Raw genomic sequence first — 21093 nt, 5'->3', positions numbered from 1 at the left:
ATTACCATCACAAAAGTGATGCTAACCAGCACAAAAGTTTTTGGGGGGGAATTTACTTTCCTCCGCAAAACTTGGTATGTGCTGGAAAGTACCCTAAAAGTGGCGCAAATCCGCGAGAAGCACTACTTAGCTTTACTTAGCGCCAACGGGGCGTTACATGGGTGGTACATGGGTATTCCCATACAAACACCTATGCCTTTTGATGCAAAACCCTATCTACAAATAATTGCAGACAGGATTTTGTGCTAAAAGTTAACACCACCTCAAAGGAGACGCTAACAGGAGAAATGTTTTTATTTCTTCTTTTCCGACATTGCATCCGTGCTGCACTGTGCAGCACACATACAAAGTGGGAAAAACATTTAGACTTGTCTAGGCATGGTGTTTTGTACAGGAAGGGTACCATTCCTGTATAAAATGTATGTTAGACTCATACACACACCCTAGCGCTATGGCGCTAAGGTGTGTGCTTGGCACTCGGCAGCTAAAATCAGTGCCGGCGAAAAGTCGAGGGGAGGAAATAGCCATATAAAAGATATGGAGATCTCCTGCTCCCTCCCCGTCACGCAGAGCACTGCGACCTCTTTGGGTGCTGCGCTTCATTTCATGTATTTTTTTAAATTTGCCACATAGGGTATATTTTCTTCTGGGCCAGTTCATATGCACTTTGTGGACTGGCTGCCAATAGAGACTCTTCGAGCGGAAATAAGCCCGCCACAGGAATGGTACGGCGTGGCAATTCTGCTGCTGCATCAGGCCCAGCTCCAGGATTCCACATCTAGGAAGGCTATGAAGAAGCCTGGGCGGGCCATGAAGGCACATGGGGGAAGCTAGAAAAATTAACCAAATTATTTTGAGATCGCTGTTTAGACTCTGACAAAATCTTTCTAAAATATACATGTCTAAGAAAGAAAAGTAACATATGTTTAGTAATGTTCAATCTAGTGGGTTGATCTGTGGCCATGCCCCGGATCCATTTTCCTGTCTTCGACTTAAAACTACCTTCTAACGGGAGCTTGCATTCTCTGTCTTTGGTTGCAGTGGGGTATTGTGACAAACCGAACTAATAGTTTCTGAATGGGTGATGGATCTGATAACATCAGATTTCCTGCATAGGGAATTCAAATCTATCCACACAGAAGACTACTCAGAAGAGTTTGAAGGTCCCCGGTGAAAGACTATTTTTAGGCATATTTAATTTGGGAAGAGGTGTGGTGCCGCGGCCAGGGCTTCGCAATCTGGGGATCGGTGGCCATGGAGCGTTCGGTGGTTCTGATTGGTTGATAGTAGCATCTGAGGAAGGATTTGCCGATGCTGTTCTAAGTGTCATCCTGCCTTCATGTTTTTTGCAGTGGCATTGGGTGAGCCTGAGCTCTTATGTTTTCCAGCTTGCTTGTGGTCTTGTTGTTGTGGCTTTGAGAGGCACCAGGGTATCTGCGCAGGCGGTGATCTAGGTGTTGAAGTTAGAGATAGATTTGGGAAGTTTGCTTTTGTGTCAAGGCTCGTGGTGTAGGAGTTCGTAGAGCAAGATGTTTCTGAGATCTTGTGATGGGCTTGTGTCAGAACCCCATGCAGATTGCCATGGGGCAAGCAGGGGTTACCGGGCCTAACCAAGGTGGTTGGGCCATTTTCTCTGCTGTCCTGGGGCCCACCCTACTACGGATCCCACTCAGTTGGGTCATATGCCTCCTTCTTCACCTGACTCTCAATTGGTAAGATAGCCTGAGCAGTCAAGGGGCCCGAGTCACAGAACTAACTTAAGACAAAATCCTAAACTCACTACCATTTTCGTATTCACAGAAGGCACTTACTCATTTTGGTATTCACAGAAGACACTTACTCACTTCGGTATTCACAGAAGTTAGGAGTTCTAACTTTAGGACTCCTAAATGCCTTCTGTGAATACCGAAAGTCTTAAAATTAGGATTTTTCTCAGTTTAGGAGTCCTAAAGTTAGGACTCCTAACTTTACCACTACTAAACTGAGAAAAATCCTAATTTTAAGGCTATCGGTATTCACAGAAGGCATTTAGGAGTCCTAAAGTTAGGAGTCCTAACTTTACTACTACTAAATTGAGAAAAATCCTTATTTTAAGACTTTTGGTATTCACAGAAGGCATTTAGGAGTCCTAAAGTTAGGAGTCCTAACTAACCTACTACTAAACTGAGAAAAATCCTAAGTTTAAGACTTTCGGTGTTCACAGAAGGCATTTAGGAGTCCTAAAGTTAGGACTGCTAACTTCTGTGAATACCGAAATGAGTAAGTGCCTTCTGTGAATACCAAAATGAGTAAGTGCCTTCTGTGAATACCAAAATGGTAGTAAGTTTAGGATTTTGTCTTAAGTTAGTTCTGTGAATCGGGCCCAAGGTTCCTTCGGAGGGAATTGTAGATACAGATTAGTAGACATGACAATTACCTCGATGTGCACGCAGCGCCCACAATAAATTAAAGTCCAGTAAAATATTTTTTTTATGAAAGAAGTATTTTAATTCTAATTCTACACATGCAAAGTTATGATGATAAAAAGATCTGGTCACTACTTATAAACATCACAGGGTATGCTGCCACTACTGCACCTGTGCTGTTTACCTTCTGTTGACGACAGTAGCCTTCCACCACTATAAGAATAGTGCTTTAAGAGCCCCCCCCGGTCCAACATGAGTGCAGACCATGAGACAGGCCTATGTTCTGGCGCACATAGATGATCCATGTTTGGCTATGACAAAAAGGTCAGCATTAGGAATCCAGACAATAATAGAGTTGGGTACTCAGGGCAGGGGTACACGTCTTTACCATGCAGAGGGCTTATCCTTCCCAACAGCTTGTCTACTGGGAGTTTGCTGAAGCTGGTGAAGATGGGGTCTAGTAGTTATCTGACAGCATGTGTGGGGTCCACTCACTGAGAGAGTCCGAGGTTGGACAGGCCCTTGAGGATGTTACCTGTGCTGAAATCAGTGAGGTCTTCGAGTTGGTAGTTGACGTCACCTAGTAAAATAAAGGCACTTGAGTCCAGAATCAGGGAGGTGGCAACATTTGCAATGGTGCCACTGAAGTTGGCGCTTGGTTGGTAAGGCGGTAGATAACAGTGCCACCCAGGATGTAGTTCACAATGATGAGGAGTTTGAAGGTCAAGTGTTCCATGTTGCTGGTGGTGCTCTCCAAGGTGGGTGAGAATTGGATGGATTCTTTGAAGATAACAGTGATTCCGCTGGTCTGTTTGTCTTGTCCTGAGATCTTTTATCCAGGGGGACTGCCATGGCAATAACGTGAGCAGACGAGGAATTTAAAAAGGTTTTGTCTGAAAGAGACGGTCTGGTGAGTGCTTGTGTAACAGATCCCACATTTCGTTGGTGTGTTTAGTGAGGGAGCAAATGTTGAAAAGTATGAAGGATATGGAGCGGTGTGGTGTGGTGTGGTGTGGTGTAGTAGGGGGGTCGGGTATGTTTGGGCATGTCTTGAGTATGTTGGGTTTGTGAGGTGTGAGGGAGGAGTGAGATAGGTGTGGGAGAGTCTATGTGAAATGACAGATGGTGCAGCAGAATGCACCTTCAGTGTTGGGTGGCGAAGCTGAGCAGCAGCACTGGCAGATATGACCAGGGCTCAGGCGTGGTGGGGTGGGGTGGCGATGGGGGGGGAGGAGGTTAGGAGGAAGGTTAGGGGTCCTGGAGATAGGCTTGGCTTTGACATGCTTTCGGCGCAGCAAATCTGCGTTACAGCCTCCATTACATGAAGACAGTTTGACAGGAAGCCAGTCATGTCACTTCCTGGGCAGATGTATGATGGTAAATCAACTAAGATCACTTCATGTGCAGATGGATGATGGGAAATTACTTTCCTTGCTTGGCTGCTTCTTTTAAAGACACCTTTGGTGGGAAAACAGTGATGTCACTTCCTTTGCAGAATAATGCTGGGAAATCCAGTGATGTTCATTTATGTGCAGATAAATTATAGGAAATCCACTAATATCACTTCCTTGCAGTTGGATGATGGGAAATCCTGTGATGTCACCACCTGTGCAGATGACTGAAGGTAAATCATTGATATATAGGATTGTGAATTGAAATTTTGAAGGGGCGCTATAAACACACCCCTTCCAAATTGTGATACGTAATGTATTTCTAAACACATAATCGCTAAATGAGTTTAGTACATTTGTAAAAACTATTTACCAGTCGCAAACCATGTGATGTATCAAAAAGCAGGGTTTGTGACCGCTAAATGGCATTGTACAAACAGATGAAACAGGAGTTCATCACCATTCTCTTTACCCAGATCAGCCGGGTTGGAATTGTCACCGGCGGAGCAGTGAGAACTCCTTTTTCAACAACTTCTACGTATCCCTTTCAGGTAGTCTTCTTTCCCGTCGAATTTGCCTCACTCTCTGTCTGTCCCCCTTTTAACGTTTACCTCTATGATTCAGTCACTGTCTTGACCCTTTTCCTTCAGACGGCGCTATAATATCCTGTACCGATAACTACTCCATTTCCGATTGTGGTCTGTAGTATGGTCAGAATATCACTATTTAATTTGTGTGCTGTTTCCCTTTCTGTTGTTGTTGATGTTACATGTACAGCATGCTGGATTTCGCTTTCTTAGGTTGGATAACATGAACATGCCTATAATGCTTTATCACTAATTATCCCACATCACCCATCACCACAATAAGCTTTGCTGTTTGTTATTTCGGTACCGCTCCCTCAGACTCTCTCGTCATATCTGTATCCTTCTCTCAGTGCCCCAAAAACAGCAACCTTACCAGCGGACTTTAATAACAGCTCTACAAATGCTCAGAACCTCAACAAACATTGTTTTTATCATTTAAACGTGTGCCCAGGACTCGGCTTTTCAGTAACTTGTGTGGGTTTCCATCCACATACTTATACGGGGGTTATAGGGTATTTCCTCCGACCTGGTAGCACCGTGCAACACACACACTACAATCACCATACGCACACACAGCAAATCACCACTCTTCTTGGCATATCCAAAACCCTACTTCCAGACAAATCGAGCAGCTATGTGCAGAATGCTGTTCAGTAGTGCCAAATCTGTGTGTTGAGGCTGGCAAGCGAGTGCTCTGTTTATTCTGTTCAGAAATGAGAGTCGGTGCCACAGTGCCGGTGTCAGGGTGTCTGCTGCCTCTAAGTTCGATGCGAATCTGTGAGTTTTCAGAGGGTAGCCAGTCTAGAACTTACATCTGTTGTTATTGCAGTCAGAGTATATTGCTTATTGCAATCTTTCACTTTGCATCTAGCCTCAAATACGTGTTTACAGTGTACATTCATTACATTTCTTGAGAAAAGATAACTTTATTTCACTTGGTTTCCATTCCTTACCTGTGCAGGTCACCCCAGCGTCCCTTCCTGTAGGACAGGTATTGTGTTCCCAGCCTTGTTGTGGGCACTTCCATAGAGCAGCCTCATCTCCTCTGCATTGGACATTACTCATGACAACAGGCAGAGAACTCTTTCCGAATGTTGGATTGTACTCATGTTCTTCCGCTGAAATACAGCCGAGCTGTCTGCAGACAACTGAAGCATCTTTCAGATCCCAGGAATCATCACACACCGTCCCCCACACACCATTGTACCTGACCTCCACTCTTCCAGAGCAGAGAGAGGCGCCGTTCACCAACCGGACCTCATCAGGACCTGGAAACAGCATAAATGGACAGATATCAAGCAAGAGTCGCAAAATCAGGTAAAGTGTCAACATTATACACATGTTTGAAAGGTTCATGGTTCTTTATTTTTGCACGATTAATCAAAATCATTGAAATCATTAGATAAAACACTACATGTACAATGGGAAAATATCAATACAAATGTCAAACAAAAGTAACATAGGCCCAGTCTCTTTGTGGTTCATTGTAAACAGATGGATAAATAGAGCAAAAACAGCTGCAAAATGTAATACAATTCACAGTCTATTCAAGCTCAGTTGAATTATAGCTAAATAGTAAGAGTGTGGCATCCCACAATGATAGTAAGAGTGCGGCATCCCACAATGATAGTTAGAGCGAAGCATCCCACAATGATAGTAAGAGTGCAGCATCCCACAATTAGAGTAAGAGTGAAGCATCCCCCAATGATAGTAAGAGTGTGGCATCCCACAGTGATAGTAAGAGTGCGGCATCCCACAATGGTAGTAAGAGTGCAACATCCCACAAGGATAGTAAGAGTGCGGCATCCCATAATGATAGTAAGAGTGAAGCATCCCATAATGATAGTAAGAGAGCAGCATCCCACAGTGATAGTAAGAGTGCGGCATTCCACAGTGATAGTAAGAGTGTGGCATCCCACAATGATAGTAAGAGTGTGGCATCCCACAATGATAATAAGAGTGTGGCATCCCACAATGATAGTAAGAGTGTGGCATCCCACAATGATAGTGAGAGTGTGGCATCACACAACAATATTAAGAGCGAGGCAATGATAGTGAGAGTGCGGCACCCCACTTGGAGGTAAGATGCGCTGTAGGATGAGGTGTAATCACACTGGATGGAAAGGGAAGAAGGGGTGCAGGAGCAGGTGTAATCACACTGGATGGAAAGGGAATAAGGGGTGTAGGAGCAGGTGTAATCACACTGGATGGAAAGGGAAGAAGGGGTGTAGGAGCAGGTGTAATCACACTGGATGGAAAGGGAAGAAGGGGTGTAGGAGCAGGTGTAATCACACTGGATGGAAAGGGAAGAAGGGGTGTAGGAGCAGGTGTAATCACACTGGATGAAAAGGGAAGAAGGGGTGTCGGAGCAGGAGCAGGTGTAATCACACTGGATGGAAAGGGAAGAAGGGGTGCAGGAGCAGGTGTAATCACACTGGATGGAAAGGGAAGAAGGGGTGTAGGAGCAGGTGTAATCACACTGGATGAAAAGGGAAGAAGGGGTGTCGGAGCAGGTGTAATCACGCTGAATGGAAAGGGAAGAAGGGGTGTAGGAGCAGGTGTAATCACACTGGATGGAAAGGCAAGAAGGGGTGTAGGAGCAGTTCCCCCTGCTTAATACCCAGGAGCACGGCATAAATATGGAAGAGTTGCCAAGAATCTCAGATCTAACGCCTGAAACAAGGAGGAGAAGGACTATCATGCTGGAAATGTGATCTGCACCTAAAGGACTGCACTCTGAAGGATTTCACCTGCTGCACAGTCTGATACTACAGCCCTAAGGAATTTGCCTGGCTTCACAATGATTTAGGAGTGGACTCCCTCCAAACTACAGGTTAACAGAGCTCACCTGCATCATCTCCACCAAGAAGCCTCCATCTTGGAGTGCGTCCAGTGGACTTTTAAGGATTTGGAAAGCTGCATTGTGCGAATTGTAGTCACAACATTTCAAGGACCATCTCAGAGCTTCTAGACCACTGGATGGATGTTTTGGGCACTTTGAACCCTCAACAGCAATTTCAGGAAGACGTTCCAGACGTTTGAGCAAGTCTTGGAAAAAGCTTAATAAGTGACTGACCTGATGTCGATGGTCAAGCCGCCTACGTCGAACTGCAACCCTGCCTGGATATCAGGTTCTCCCAATGAAAGTTCCGGAGCCCAAGACTTCCAGGAGCTGACCCTGGCCTCGCGGAGATTCAAGCCGACAACATTGATGCGGAACCGGCTTGAAGAAGAGTCTCGCTCCACGTTGAGGAAAAATCCTCCAGAAAAGTGTCTAAGTGCAAAGCTAAAGTTTTGACTGAGGCTCCCCGCTTAGTGTATCTTACCAGGGCCCCCTTACGGTTGACATAAAACTGTGACTTTTTCCCGGTCAGTTGAGACTAGATGCCTCAATTTGGCTCTATTGGTTTTTGAAAACTGGAAAGCATTTATTATTTAAAAAATCATACCTCTGGTTCCCTATATTAAATGTATGTTGTTTTGGTGTCTATTTTTATAAATTGGTGTATTGTGTCTTACTTATTTAATGTATTGGTTTCTTATAAATGCTTAACACACTTGTCTCCTAAGCTGCACCTGCCTGCTCATTGCCAGCTACCAAGGGTTGAAAAAGGAAATCATATACTGAGACCTTGACTAACCCTTTTATTGTATTTGTGGCCTTGTTATTAGTGGTAGGTCCCTATGTGTCATTATTAATCAAACACTTTCCAATGAGGTGTAATCACAATGATTGAAAGGGAAGTAATGTTGTAGGAGGAGCTGTAATCACACTGGATGTAAATTAAAGAAGTGCTGCAGGAGGAGAAGGTGAATCACACAGGTTGGAAAGTTAAAAAGGGGTGTAGGAGCAGGTGGATGGAAAGGTAAGATGTGTTGCAGGAGAAGATGTAATCACACTGCACAGAAAGGGAAGAAGTACCATAGGAAATGTAATTATAATGGATGCAAAGATTAGAAGGGTTGTAGGAGGAGAAGGTGTAATCCCTCTGGATGGAAAGAGAACAAGGGGTGTAGGAGAAGAAGGTGTAATCACACTGGATAGAAAGATAAGAAGTGCTGTAGGAGGAGGGGTAATCACACTGGATGGAAAGGGAAGAAGCAGTGGGGAAGGAGGAGGCATATTCAAACTGAATAGAAAGAGAAGAAGAGGTGCAGGATGAAGTGTAATCACAATGAATGGAAAGGGAAGAAGGGTTGTAAGAGAAGGTGTAATCACACAGGACAGACGGAAAACACTGTGCTTAGGAAGAGAAGGTGTAATCACACAGGATGAAAAGTTAAAAAGGGGTGTAGGAGCAGGTGTAATGACACTTGATGGAAAGGGAAGCAATGCTTTAGGAGGCGGTGTAATCACACTGGATGGAAAGATAAGAAATGCTGTAGGAGGAGGGGTAATCACACTGGATGGAAAGGGAAGAAGCAGTGGGGAAGGAGGAGGCGTAATCAAACTGAATAGAAAGAGAAGAAGAGGTGCAGGATGAAGTGTAATCACAATGGATGGAAAGGGAAGAAGGGTTGTAAGAGAAGGTGTAATCACACAGAATGAAACAATACGAAATGCTGTAGGAGGAGGTGTAATCACACTGGATGGAAAGGGAAGATGTGGTGCAGGAGGATGTCACTCCATCAAACAATCAGGATTTGTATAGCGCTGAAAATCACCCATGACGGACTCAAGGCGCTGGAGTTGCTACCTGCTTCACTGTGCTCTTTTTATTCAAAAAGCCACGTAAGCAGTGAAAAATGACAGAAAGCAGGAGAAGGCAGTCAGAAAAGTGGGGTAAGAGGAAGGAGAATCAGGAGAAAGCACTCAGAAAGAGGGGGTAAGAAAGGAAAAAGCAATAATAAATTGAGGCACAAGCAGAAGAAAGCACTCAGAAAACGGATAAAACTGTGAGAAAGCAGTAAAAACCAAGGCGCAAGCAGAAGAAAGTACTCAGAAGAACAGGGGAAAGGAAGGAGAAAGCAGTGAAAAACAAGGCAAAAGCAGTAAAACGAGGTAAAAGAAGGAGCGAGTACTCAGAAAAGAGATTGAGAGGAAGGAGAAACAGTAACAAATGAGACAAAAGCAGTTGGAAATATGGGGAAAAGAAGGTGAAAGCAGTAAAAAAAGGTATGCGCAGGAGAAGACACTCAAAATAACAGGGGGAAAGGAAGGAGAAATTAGTGAAAAAATGAGGGAAAAGTAGAATCACTCAGAGAAAGAGGGAGGAAGTGGAGCGGTACAGCAGCACGGAGAGAGCTGTGCCTGGTGCAGGAGGATGTGTAATCACACTAGACGGAAAGAGAAGAAGCGGCAAAGGAGAAGATGTAATCACACTAGTGAAAAGGAAGGAAGGGGTGCAGGAGGAGAAGATGTAATCACACTGGATGGAATGTTGTGAAGGGGTGTAAAAGGAGGTGTAATCACACTGGATGGAAAGGGAATTACTTACTGCAGGAGGAGGTGTAATCACAATGGATGGAAAGGGAGTAATGGTTGCAGGAGGAGAATTTGTTATCAGACTGGATGGAAAGTTAGGAAGAGGTGTAAAAAGAGGTGTAATCACACTGGATGGACAGGGAGGAAGGGGTGCAGGAGGAGAAGATGTAATCACACTGGATGGACAGGGAGGGAGGGGTGCAGGAGGAGAAGAAGTAATCACACTGGATGGACAGGGAGGAAGGGGTGCAGGAGGAGAAGATGTAATCACACTGGATGGACAGGGAGGGAGGGGTGCAGGAGGAGAAGATGTAATCACACTGGATGGACAGGGAGGAAGGGGTGCAGGAGGAGAAGATGTAATCACACTGGATGGACAGGGAGGAAGGGGTGCAGGAGGAGAAGATGTGATCACACTGGATGGACAGGGAGGAGAAGATGTGATCACACTGGATGGACAGGGAGGAAGGGGTGCAGGAGAAGATGTGATCACACTGGATAGAGTGTTGGAAAGGGGTTTAAGCAGAGGCGTAATCAGACTGGATGGTGATGGAGCAGATAAAGCAAAATGTTGTATACCTCCTCTATTTTGCATGTGAAAAGTAATTATATAACCTACTGATTATAATTTACTAACGGAGTGCAGTGTGAGACTAATTCAACCATTTGCATACACCAATTATACGTGGGAAATTGCTATTTGCATGGCAAAATAACTCTATTAACTAAAATCTGTACGCATATTAATAGTAGTACATGCGGTAATAGAAAATCGCATAATTTATGTTGCTTTTGTGACGTTTGCATTCTCGTGGAGGACCGTAAAGGTAAATGTATTGCTTTAAATGTCGCTATATGCTAGCAAAATACTAATACATAAAGGGATTAGTGAGGGTTTGACATTAGAATCTTCATTTCTTTGTATTAATTATTCTTTTGTGGTTGTTTTGCTTAAGTTGGCATTTGGGCCTACCTAGAAAATGGCGCCCGACATGGAGTTCAGAAGTGGCCACCGTCTCGTGAGCGCGATGTCCACTGCGCAGACTCGGATTGCTCCGTGAACTTCCTGATGGCCTCAGCTCACCATGTCCTCAGTCAAGGATAGGAACGTGGTGGACTGCCAAACTCCGAACAAGTAAAAAACTGGTTTAAATGAACAATTGGATCATACAAGCAAAACCTAAAACATTGTGAACTATTCTGATGTAAAATCGGACGTTTCCAATCAGCCAATAGCGTACTTTCTTGGTCTAAAATTGTTTCATGTCATCCTGAAATTTATTATAAAAGAGTGGTAGAATAGGAGGGGTCTGCTCGCTGCCACTGGACCACTGAACTGCTGCTCGGATCTGATCTGAGATGCTGATGCTGCTTTTTGCTCTGTGACCGCAAACCTACTGATGACAGATGCTTGCACGATTCTCTGATCCTTTTGAGATCTTTGGGACTGTAGCGTGCTGAGCAAAGAACTTTTGGACCTATAGCTTTGGCCTGCTTTATTGGGACAATTGGCAGCTAAATTCGGTGATGCAGAGCCAAGTGAACTAGAGAAAATCCAGAAAGCCAGAATAGGTCAAAAGAAATGTCCAGCAATCTGTATTAATTGACTACATTTCTAAACTTTGATTAATTATAAATGTTGGGAACAAATTAAATATTATTTAGATAAAAATTAATGATTAACAGAAGTTAAGAGTTTGTGGTTTATTCAAATGAAGAGAATAAATGATTCTGAGTCTTAAATGAGTTTTAGCTGGTTCTAAATCACCATCAACTAATCCAACTAATTGGTCCGTCGACCGAGTGGTGGAGTGCCTTGATGTTTAGGATTAAGAATCTATAGGTGGCGGATGCTAATGTATGTTTTGTAACATAACTTTTCTTCCCTAAAGGTTATAAGGTACCCCCCACATGTCCAGCACTTGAATCATTCATCCCTCCTGTGTGCAGACTCGTGAATGGTGACGTATGAGAGTTGGTGTTATGGGCCCCACCAATGAATGCATGTATGAATGAGCTAGCATGATAACGGGTCTGCGACGCAGGGAGGATATCTGTATGTATATTCCTTAAGTCCCAATCTTGCGCTGGATCAATGAAAAGGGAGGAAGAGGTGCAGGAGGAGAAGATGTAATCCCATTGGATGGTTCGTTCGGAAAGGGTGTAACATGGAGGTGTAATCCCATTGGATGGTTAGTTAGGAAAGGGTGTAACATGGAGGTGTAATCACACTGGATGGAAAGGGAGGAGAGGGTTTAGGAGGGGAAATGAAGAGAAGCAGTGAAAGAGAAGGCACAAGCAGGAAAAAGCATCCAGAAAACAGGTTATGGTAGGAGAAAGCAGTAAAAATTAGGCAAAATCAGGAGAACGCAATCCAAACAAGCATTGGCATAGCCAATAGGCTTCGCCTTTGGGACCTTATAAGTGTTTAGCCGTGTGCCACAAATTGCCTTATTGTCATTTAGCGCAAGGGACTGTCCTATGCAGTTTTGGTAGCAGTCTCACAAAAGCCAACCAAGGAAGGGAATGCAATGCCTGCTTCCAGTGGACAGCGCAACCAAGGAGCAGTATCTATCTGTGTGTTGTAGATTTATGTATTAACTACGAATTTTGCAGGTACACAAATCTTGGGTGCGGTTGTGTTTTTTATGCAGTATTCTGTGCATCCCTCGAGTTTTCCGTGCTTTTAGAAATATGCACAAGAGTGCATGGTTGCAAAAAAGGCCCTGATCAGAACGCATATTAGCCCTGTAATCAATGAAGTCTAGGGAATATGCCCATAAGATAGATCAGTCAAAGGCGCACCTACAGCAGATATCTGTGAGAAAACTCCAAAGCACTTATTCTGAAGCCCAAAGGCACACCAGCTCCTCCTGGAGACAAAACGTCACCGCTTTTAGCTTCTTTCCATGAGGTGACTTTACCATTCTGAGTTTAAATGGGAGTGTAATTTTAGTTTTACTGCATGTAAAACAATGCATGTGTTCTCTCATCCCAAGATGCAAGCCTTATAATGGAGACGTCTATGGTGTACTACCATTAATTACACTGTACGCAGTCCATTGGTTGTCATTACAACGAAAGGAAACATTGCCACATTTACAGCCAATCAACACATTGGCGGAAATGAGCCCCCAGCAGCCCCCGCCTGCCTTGTAATTCCAGGGGCTCTGGTTATACTAAAGCGCCAAACGTCAGCAGGCTGAACCGGCGCCTGTCTCTGCACGAGGTGTAAAACGTTGCTCCACAAAGCTGCGCTTGTTGCTGCCATGTTGACAAACATGTACTCTGCGATAAAATACACACATGACAAAGATATAACTAGTTTCCTGAGGTGAAATGATCACAATCTTGGTCAGTGAAGGAAAGTGAAGTTGCTAACTCCAGCTTTTCCCTGGAGGAAAATATCTCACAAAATAAGAAGAGAAAAAGTGGGCAAGTGGGATCAAAATTAGCTGCAGAACAACTCATCTGGGGTAAAAACCAAGAGCAGTGGTAACCATGGAAGGATCTCCAGGCTTTTGGAGATAAACCGTTGGTGTATGAAATATAATTACCTCCAATATTTTTGGAGTCATGGGCAGGTTAAAGACACTTTTCTAAGGAACAAAATAGCATTCAAATACGGATTCTGGAGGAAAACCTTCAGCCTCCAAAAATGGATTTTACTCCACATTAACACACACACATCAAATTCAGCACCAGTGCGGTTCTTTTACGTTTAACCCACGCTATGTGATTAGATCTGTTAATCAGGGGTGTAACACAGGCCCCAGCATCCCCCGCAGCGCGGGGGGGGGGGCCCAAGCTCCAGGGGGCCCCCTCAGCACTGCACTTCGGCCAGAGAACTCTTGGTAGAGTCCGGAGGGGGCCCCTCCACGTACCTTGTAGGGGGGCCCCATCAATTATCGTTACGCCACTGCTGTTAATCAAGCTGCTTGACCTCATAGTGGACTCAGCCTGAGGGCTGCTCTCCACAGCTCCCACTCTGAGATCTTTCGTTGGTTGTCTGAGACCACTAAAATCACCATAAGGGTCGTCTGGATAAGTGCAAGGTGCTTCACTTAAATAAGCGTGCACCCTCCTACAGCGCTTGTCCATCAAACTCAAAATCTGGAATGTCCGTCGCCATTACTCCTTTTAATGGTGCGCGGTTCGAAGGCCTCAGAGATATGTCAGGTGAGTCAGCCTTGCCAGCAGTCAAACCTCTGAATTGTAGGCACTTGTGAGTGACGTTTAACTCACTGAGGCACCCTGTGAGCAGGAGCACAGGGGGAGGAGGCAGTTATGGTAATTCGCAACGGAGCTGCACAGCCCTTGCTGATGTGTGGGGTGACTAGGGTGACCAACTCATATTGGTGCAAATTCAGGACGGTGAGTGTGAAAGTTCAGGACTGTGAGTGTGAAAGTTCAGGACACAAATTCAGGACAGGTGCAAGTCTCAGGCTCGAATCCAAGGGGGGTTGGATTCACGCTTCAACCTTTCGAGGTCGACAAAATGTGCCCCTTCCGGTTGGCACCAGTGCTGGAAGAGAGCGAGACCCCGTTGGACCCTCGATCCGGCAGTAACATGGAGTGGGGTCCCGGCTGGCTTTAGTGAATTCGCTCACTTTGTACCTGTGCATTTTGCCAAAACTGGAACACGTTCAGCAGCCGCCTGCAGGTGGCAATATTTTCATCACCTTAAACCCCTCCCTTAAGGGGGCCTCGGCAGTCCTTCTGGTGGCGCTCGCTCTGGCTTGGCTAGCTGGACCTTATCACGTCAGCACCAGCGCCATGGAAGAAACACAGGGGCATATCAGCAAAGCGAGGCGATAATTATCGCTCAGCGCTCTAAGCGTGAGGATAATTATCGCCGGCTAGCGTTGATTTGTATCGCTGAGATAGCGTGCTATTAGCAACGCTTATCTCAAAAGCGATAAAAATCCTCGCGCTAACTGCCTAACGAGAGACACCCAGCGATAATCTCATGCAATGTGGCGTTAGCTTGTTGATTGTGGCGTTAGCTTGTTGATAGGGCCTCACAAACTTAGCCATGATATCCATCTTCCATAGGATATCATGGCAAAGTCAGTCCTGAAGCAGGCGTAAGGAAAGTAGCGATAACAGGGGTAATCGCTACTTTTCTTGTCGCTATGCTTCATAGCGTGGGGCTTGATTATAGGAGAAATGTCGGTTAGCGACATTTCTCCTGTCATGTCAGGTCAGGAACGCCCACTTTGCATCTCATTAGAGATGCAAAGCTAGGCGTTAGGAATTCCTACGCTAATGCAAGTTTTCACGCGTCAGCGTGAGCTTGCTAATTAGGCGATAAAATTATCGCCGCTTTTCGGCCGAAAACGGCCACAAAAGCGGCGATAATTCTATCGCCTCACCTTGCTGATATGCCCCACAGTCTCTTCATACCTGCTAAAGACATAATCCGGAGCTCTATAAGGCCTTACTACTGGCCTGAGAGGGCCCCCTGCAGCTCGTGCCCCCCCCCGCACCGCAGGGCATGCGGGGCCTGTGTTACGCCCCTGCTTGGCTAGCTGGACCTTAACACGTCGGTGCCAGTGCCCTGGAAGAAACACAGTCACTTCATACCTGCTAAAGACATAATCCGGATCTCTATAAGGCCTTACTACTGGCCTGAGGGGGCCCCCTGCAGCTCGTGCCCCCCCCCGCACCGCAGGGTATGCGGGGCCTGTGTTACGCCCCTGCTTGGCTAGCTGGACCTTAACACGTCGGTGCCAGTGCCCTGGAAGAAACACAGTCTCTTCATACCTGCTAAAGACATAAACTATGATTTCGGGGGCAGAATTGTTTTCCAAGCCCTGTAAGAGATATGCATGAACTTAGAGAAGGCCAGACATATCTGCCTGAATGAGCGATTACACTCATGACCATTTATATAGGACTCAGAGCCAAACAGATATTTATATAGGACTCAGTGGCGTACAGATATTTATATAGGACTCAGTGGCATACAGATATTTATATAGGACTCAGAGGCAAACAGATATTTATATAGGACTCAGAGGCATACAGATATTTATATAGGACTCAGAGGCATACAGATATTTATATAGGACTCAGAGGCATACAGATATTTATATAGGACTCAGTGGCATACAGATATTTATATAGGACTCAAAGGCATACAGATATTTATATAGGATTCAGTGGCATACAGATACTTGCACCGGAAGCAGTAGCCGTGTGCGCCATCTCCGTGAAATACACATATGTCCTTCGCATTGCCACACGCTGTGCCTTGCAGCAGGCACATTAACCCTCTGTGCTACTTGAGGACTAGTCAGACCTGTGGTTCGACTGCACACACATCTCTCGAGCACGTGCATGGTGTGCATCGCGCCATCTTAGCGTGTTATGTTCAGACTGCACAACAATATGTGGAATAACTGAACAACAAGGTCTGTGTGATTGGCAGCTCCCGCCCACTGCTTACGGCTCCACCCATCATGAGATTCTGATTTCAGCTCCTGTGTCAGCATCCCCCTGGGTGAATGATCATCTCCGGCCAGCTGCTGACAGATGTTGGAGGGCGCCTCTGATTGACTGGCCGGCGCCCGCCCCTAGTCAGTGAAAACTAAAGGGCAGCGGTAGACAGGCGCTGCACACATACATTACAGTAGACAGACACAGCACACATACATTACAGTAGACAGGCGCTGCACACATACATTACAGGGAATATTTCATGTGAGCAGCAGCATCTCAACCATGACCTGCTGCGGGAAACACAATAGTTGCTGCGACACACCATTGTGTGTATGTATGCGCGGAGATTTATTGAGGTCACGTTTTCAGAAACCAGGGAGAAGATGTGGCGTAAAGGCCAGAGATGCCGATTGAGGCGCTGGGGAGGCAGGTTCGAATCTAGGTGTCGGCTCCACATCCTGTGATTCTGGGGAAATCACATAATCTCCCCGTGCCTACCAAAAATTGTATGTGTCCTGTCCTAGTGTGACATAACTGGTGCCAATGTAAAGTGCCCCAATACCTTTGGGTCTGGTTCGCGCTATATCAAACTCCAACAACAACAAAAAAAACAAGCATTGTAAATGCAATAGGTCTCGCATTAGTTGGACTTGGAGCTATTTGCACTGTAAATGGGAATGTTTTTTACTTATGTAATTCGTCTTGTATTTGTTGGCGCTATTGGCGTTGTAATTGGCAATTTTTCTAACTTATGTGTTATGGAGTATAAGTATATGGTGTGTTGTGGATTTATGTGGTTTGAACTAGTTAGCTGTGAAATTGTGTGGCATGGAATTGTGTGGAGTGGATTTATGTATTGGAATTATGTGGCATGGTGTGCTGCGGAATTATGTGGATAGTAATTAAGTGGTATTGAGTGTACTGGAATTATGTGGCGTGGAATTCTGTGATTTGGAATGTAATTATGTGGAATGGTACTTTGTGTTGTGGAGTGGTATGTAGTGGAGTTTAATGATGTGGTGTGCTGTTGAGGGCTGCCTTCCATGGCACACAAACGCCTGTAAATGATATTTTTTAAATGACATAATACACGATGTAAATGGCCAAACATGAATGCACTTGGTAAGGATATGCCCTCCCCACCTGCTGGTCTCCTTTCTGCAGATAAATAATGGCGAGACACAAGGATGAGAGGGGCAAGTCACAGGTAGCCAGACATTTCATAAATGTGTACATGGTGGGTCCAGGACAGTGACAGAATTTGAGATCAAGACGTTGTTTGTTGCCCCTGTCTAGAAAGACACCTGAGTGGGCTAGGCACAGCACTGCGCTGCAGATCTGTAATGCCGACTAAAGACAACAGGTTCAAAGCCCGTTGGAACCGGCGCACTCCTTATTTCCTCCTCCAATTCCATCAAGTAAATAAATCAGATCGGATAACTAGCGCGAACTATAAAACCACCGAGAAAAATTGATGTTGCCACCAACCCGGCGTTCTTGTGTGTGCTTCCTTGAGAGGAAAGGTGTTCCAATAATTCAAAAACAAATACAATTTATTGTTGACTGTCTCTGTCAGGATTAATGATGATGATGGATTACCTGATACACATAATCTCCTGCTAAAATGTGGAGATGTGTGGGTTAGGTAAGGTCTATGTGGCCGCATTTAAAGGTGGACCTACACAAAACTAACACAAGGAAGCCAAGCGAAATACTGGCGGGTGTCTGGTTTGGGTTGAAAATGCTGTGGTTGTGTGGATTCTGTTAACAAACCTCTCTGCTATGATCTTTCCGAAAAGACCTCTAGTCTTGAAAAAACATAATCAAAATGTAATTTCACGGGGGCGTGGCTTGGACGCCGAGGGAAGATGGCGGATCTCCGTTAGCTCCGCTTGGACGCGGTGCTATGTAGCTGTGTGGAAGGCTTCCCAGCGAGCTGCGGTTGCTGTCTCCAGAAGAATTTGCCAGCGGAACATGTCGTGATTCGGAATTGCCCTTCGTCGGCTGTTTTTATCTCTCCTATCACCCGGAGACGTGGCGGTTTGATTTCCTGAGGTAATACTCGGCGGCCGCCATTTTGTATCGCGGCGCCCGTATCTTATTCCTGCAGCACCGCGCACGCATCTCCTGGATCCAGTCATGCTTGATGCTTTAATGCTTCATTTTTCTCCGAGAGGGAGTCTGTTCTAAGTTCTGCAGTTGCCACTATCCCCTGGCCATGCCTGTTCTGTACCGTTTTTCTCTCAGGAGAAGGTTTCATAATCTTTTTTTTTTTTCTTCAGAAGCCGTGATTAACCCCTATGTTCCGGTACTTTCAGAGCTATAGGCTGGATGCGATAAGGCTTTATTTATATGCTCTAAGGTGATGCTGTAATGGCTATATGAGTCTCTTCGTCAAATTTTACAACGTATGAGAGAATTCCGCATACTTTTTCCCGCCAAGAAGGTGTCTAGTCAAATTGCCAAGATGTCCAGTGACTCCCACCCTCCAAGTAAACCGTCTTTTTCTGGCGCAAAACCTAAAAGGCAGAAGAATGACCCGCCTTCACCTATTCTTTCGTCACAAAGCCCAGTTCTAGATAATATACTAGAGGAAGTGCGTGGTCTTCAACCCTTTATGGTCACCACAAATGAAAAGTTGCAGCAAATAGAGGACCGATGGATTGTCATGGAAGGTAGGGTGACTGAGTTAGAACAGCGTGTCAGTGACGTTCAAGATGTTGCCACAAAAATACCACTATTGGAACAAGAGATTCACAAGCTAAAGCTCCATACTGAGGACTTGGAGAATCGTAATCGAAGGAATAACCTCCGTCTTTTTGGCCTGCCAGAGAATATTGAGGGTCCTGATATGTTGCTTTTCCTTCGAAAATTCCTTCATGATCTCTTGGGCCTTCAGTCATCTACACCCTTGAATATACAGAGAGCTCACCGCTTAGGTCTCCTTCAACCGAATTCCACCAAACCTCGTGGTATTATCATGCTTTTTCTGGAGTTCACAGAACTTATGACTGTACTCAAAGCAGCTAAACTTAAACGTCACCTATCGTGGTCTGGACACAATATCTTTATCTCACAAGATGTCTCTAATGCGACCAACGCTCGACGCAAAGAATTCCTTGCACTGCGTCCACAAATGAGACACTTGAACGTCCAGTATGGTATACTCCATACTCCATGATGATCCGGGAAAATTGAAACTGTTTCTTAATAACATCTCCTCTCGGAATATGGACACAAATCATTGAGTGCTGTTTCTTATTGCTGCTTTAGTGTGGTGTTCTCAACAGCTTTTTTCTGGTTACCTTAGATACTTCTTATATATAGTTTTCCGTATGCTCTATTGCTTATTGTATGTTTGTTAATCACGTTTCTTCTTCTTCGTTTTTGGCTCTTACCTGTTCAATTCTTTCTTCTTTCCCTCATATCGTCTTTTCTTTGCTCCTTTCTTACAATTACCAAGTTTATTCCTGCTTCCAATCTTATCTATGTGGTATATACCGCTGTCTTCTCTCCGGTCTCATCACGCTCCAACATCACTTTTTTATTGATGTCTTTCAGGTCTGGACTCTTTTCCTTGACCTGTTTTCCTTCTTTGCTTTCCTATACTCTCTACGTCTGCTTACCTTCTTTCCTTCCCCTGCTCTCTCTCACACTTTCTTACTTCAGTCTTTCTTTGGATGGTGCGTCACTCTTTTCCTCTTTCGAGATTTCCCATGTTTCCTCTTTGTTTTTTTCCCTTCATTTCTCCTTGGTTGTGGCGCTTTTAGACCTCTCTTTATTTATTCCATTGCCAAGGGCTTGTTGATTTTTCTTAGTAATGTGGTTTTATGTTTTGTTGCTTCCTTTTGTAACCTCTATGCGCATTTTGTTTTCCAGTGTCGTCTTGTCTGTGAAGTATTTCCACACCATGTGTATCTCATTCCCCTGACCCTCGCGTATGTGTAATTTTGTTACGTGGAACGTCCGTGGTCTTGGAAATCCTGTTAAAAGACAAAAGGTAATTTCTCATTTATCTAAACTCAACTCTCAAATTTCCTTTCTTCAAGAAACTCATTGTAATGATGTCGAGTCGCTGAAATTAAAAAGGCAGTGGGTAGGCCAAGTTGTTTTTTCTCCTGCTGTTAACAAAAAAGGGTGGGTTGCCATATTGTTCCACAAAACTTTGTCTGTGCAAATTATTTCTTCTCAAAATGAAGATGCAGGTCGATGGGTAATGGCCAAGATTGTTTTATACAATAAAACGCTAGTTTTGTTAAACATTTATGGCCCTGTGAAACCGGATCCAAAATTCTGGAATGATATCAAAATTCTCCTCTCCACTGCTGACTGTCCCAATATTATTGTAGCAGGCGACTTTAATCAGTGGTTGGATCCTTTTTCGGATCGCTTATCAAAGTACAAATTTCAACCGGATAAGACCCATAAATCCTTTCAATCGGCCATTGCCTCTCGCCCAATGTATGATGTCTGGAGAACCTGTAACCCTGATTTATTGGAATATACGTTCTTTTCTAATGTACACCAAACCCGATCCAGAATTGATTATATCTTGGTTAGCAAATCCCTTCTTCCATCTATCCAAAAATCTGAAATTGGCTCTATCTTTATCTCAGATCATGCCCCTGTCTATGCTGTTTTTGACCTTTCACTTACCTCCACCAAATTTAATCGCTGGAAGTTTAACACTCACCTGTTATCGGATACAGCTTATCTTACAGAAGCCACCTCCTTTATTAATGAATTTTTTACCTTTAACAACCCATCAGACACTTCCATTCCTAACAACTGGGATGCTTTTAAGGCGGCTCTCCGTGCTTTCACTATTTCCTTTGTGTCCC

At 44.7% G+C, this 21093-nt stretch overlaps 1 protein-coding gene across 2 annotated transcripts in view; it reads right to left on the bottom strand.

Moving 5' to 3' along the window:
- The window catches only part of LOC146839237 (CD5 antigen-like), a 409368-nt gene that overhangs the window by 271701 nt on the left and 116574 nt on the right, over positions 1-21093 (bottom strand). For both annotated transcript variants that reach the window (XM_085603261.1, XM_085603262.1), the window contains exon 4: positions 5337-5651. In XM_085603261.1, coding sequence (XP_085459387.1) covers positions 5337-5651 — 315 coding nt within the window. The remainder of the gene's footprint in view (positions 1-5336; positions 5652-21093) is intronic.

This window comes from Triturus cristatus, chromosome 4_2, assembly GCF_964204655.1.
Source record: "Triturus cristatus chromosome 4_2, aTriCri1.1, whole genome shotgun sequence".
Classification (NCBI taxonomy): Eukaryota; Metazoa; Chordata; class Amphibia; order Caudata; family Salamandridae; genus Triturus; species Triturus cristatus.
Note: the sequence above shows the minus strand (reverse complement) of the source record. Positions and strands in the feature narration are given on the sequence as shown.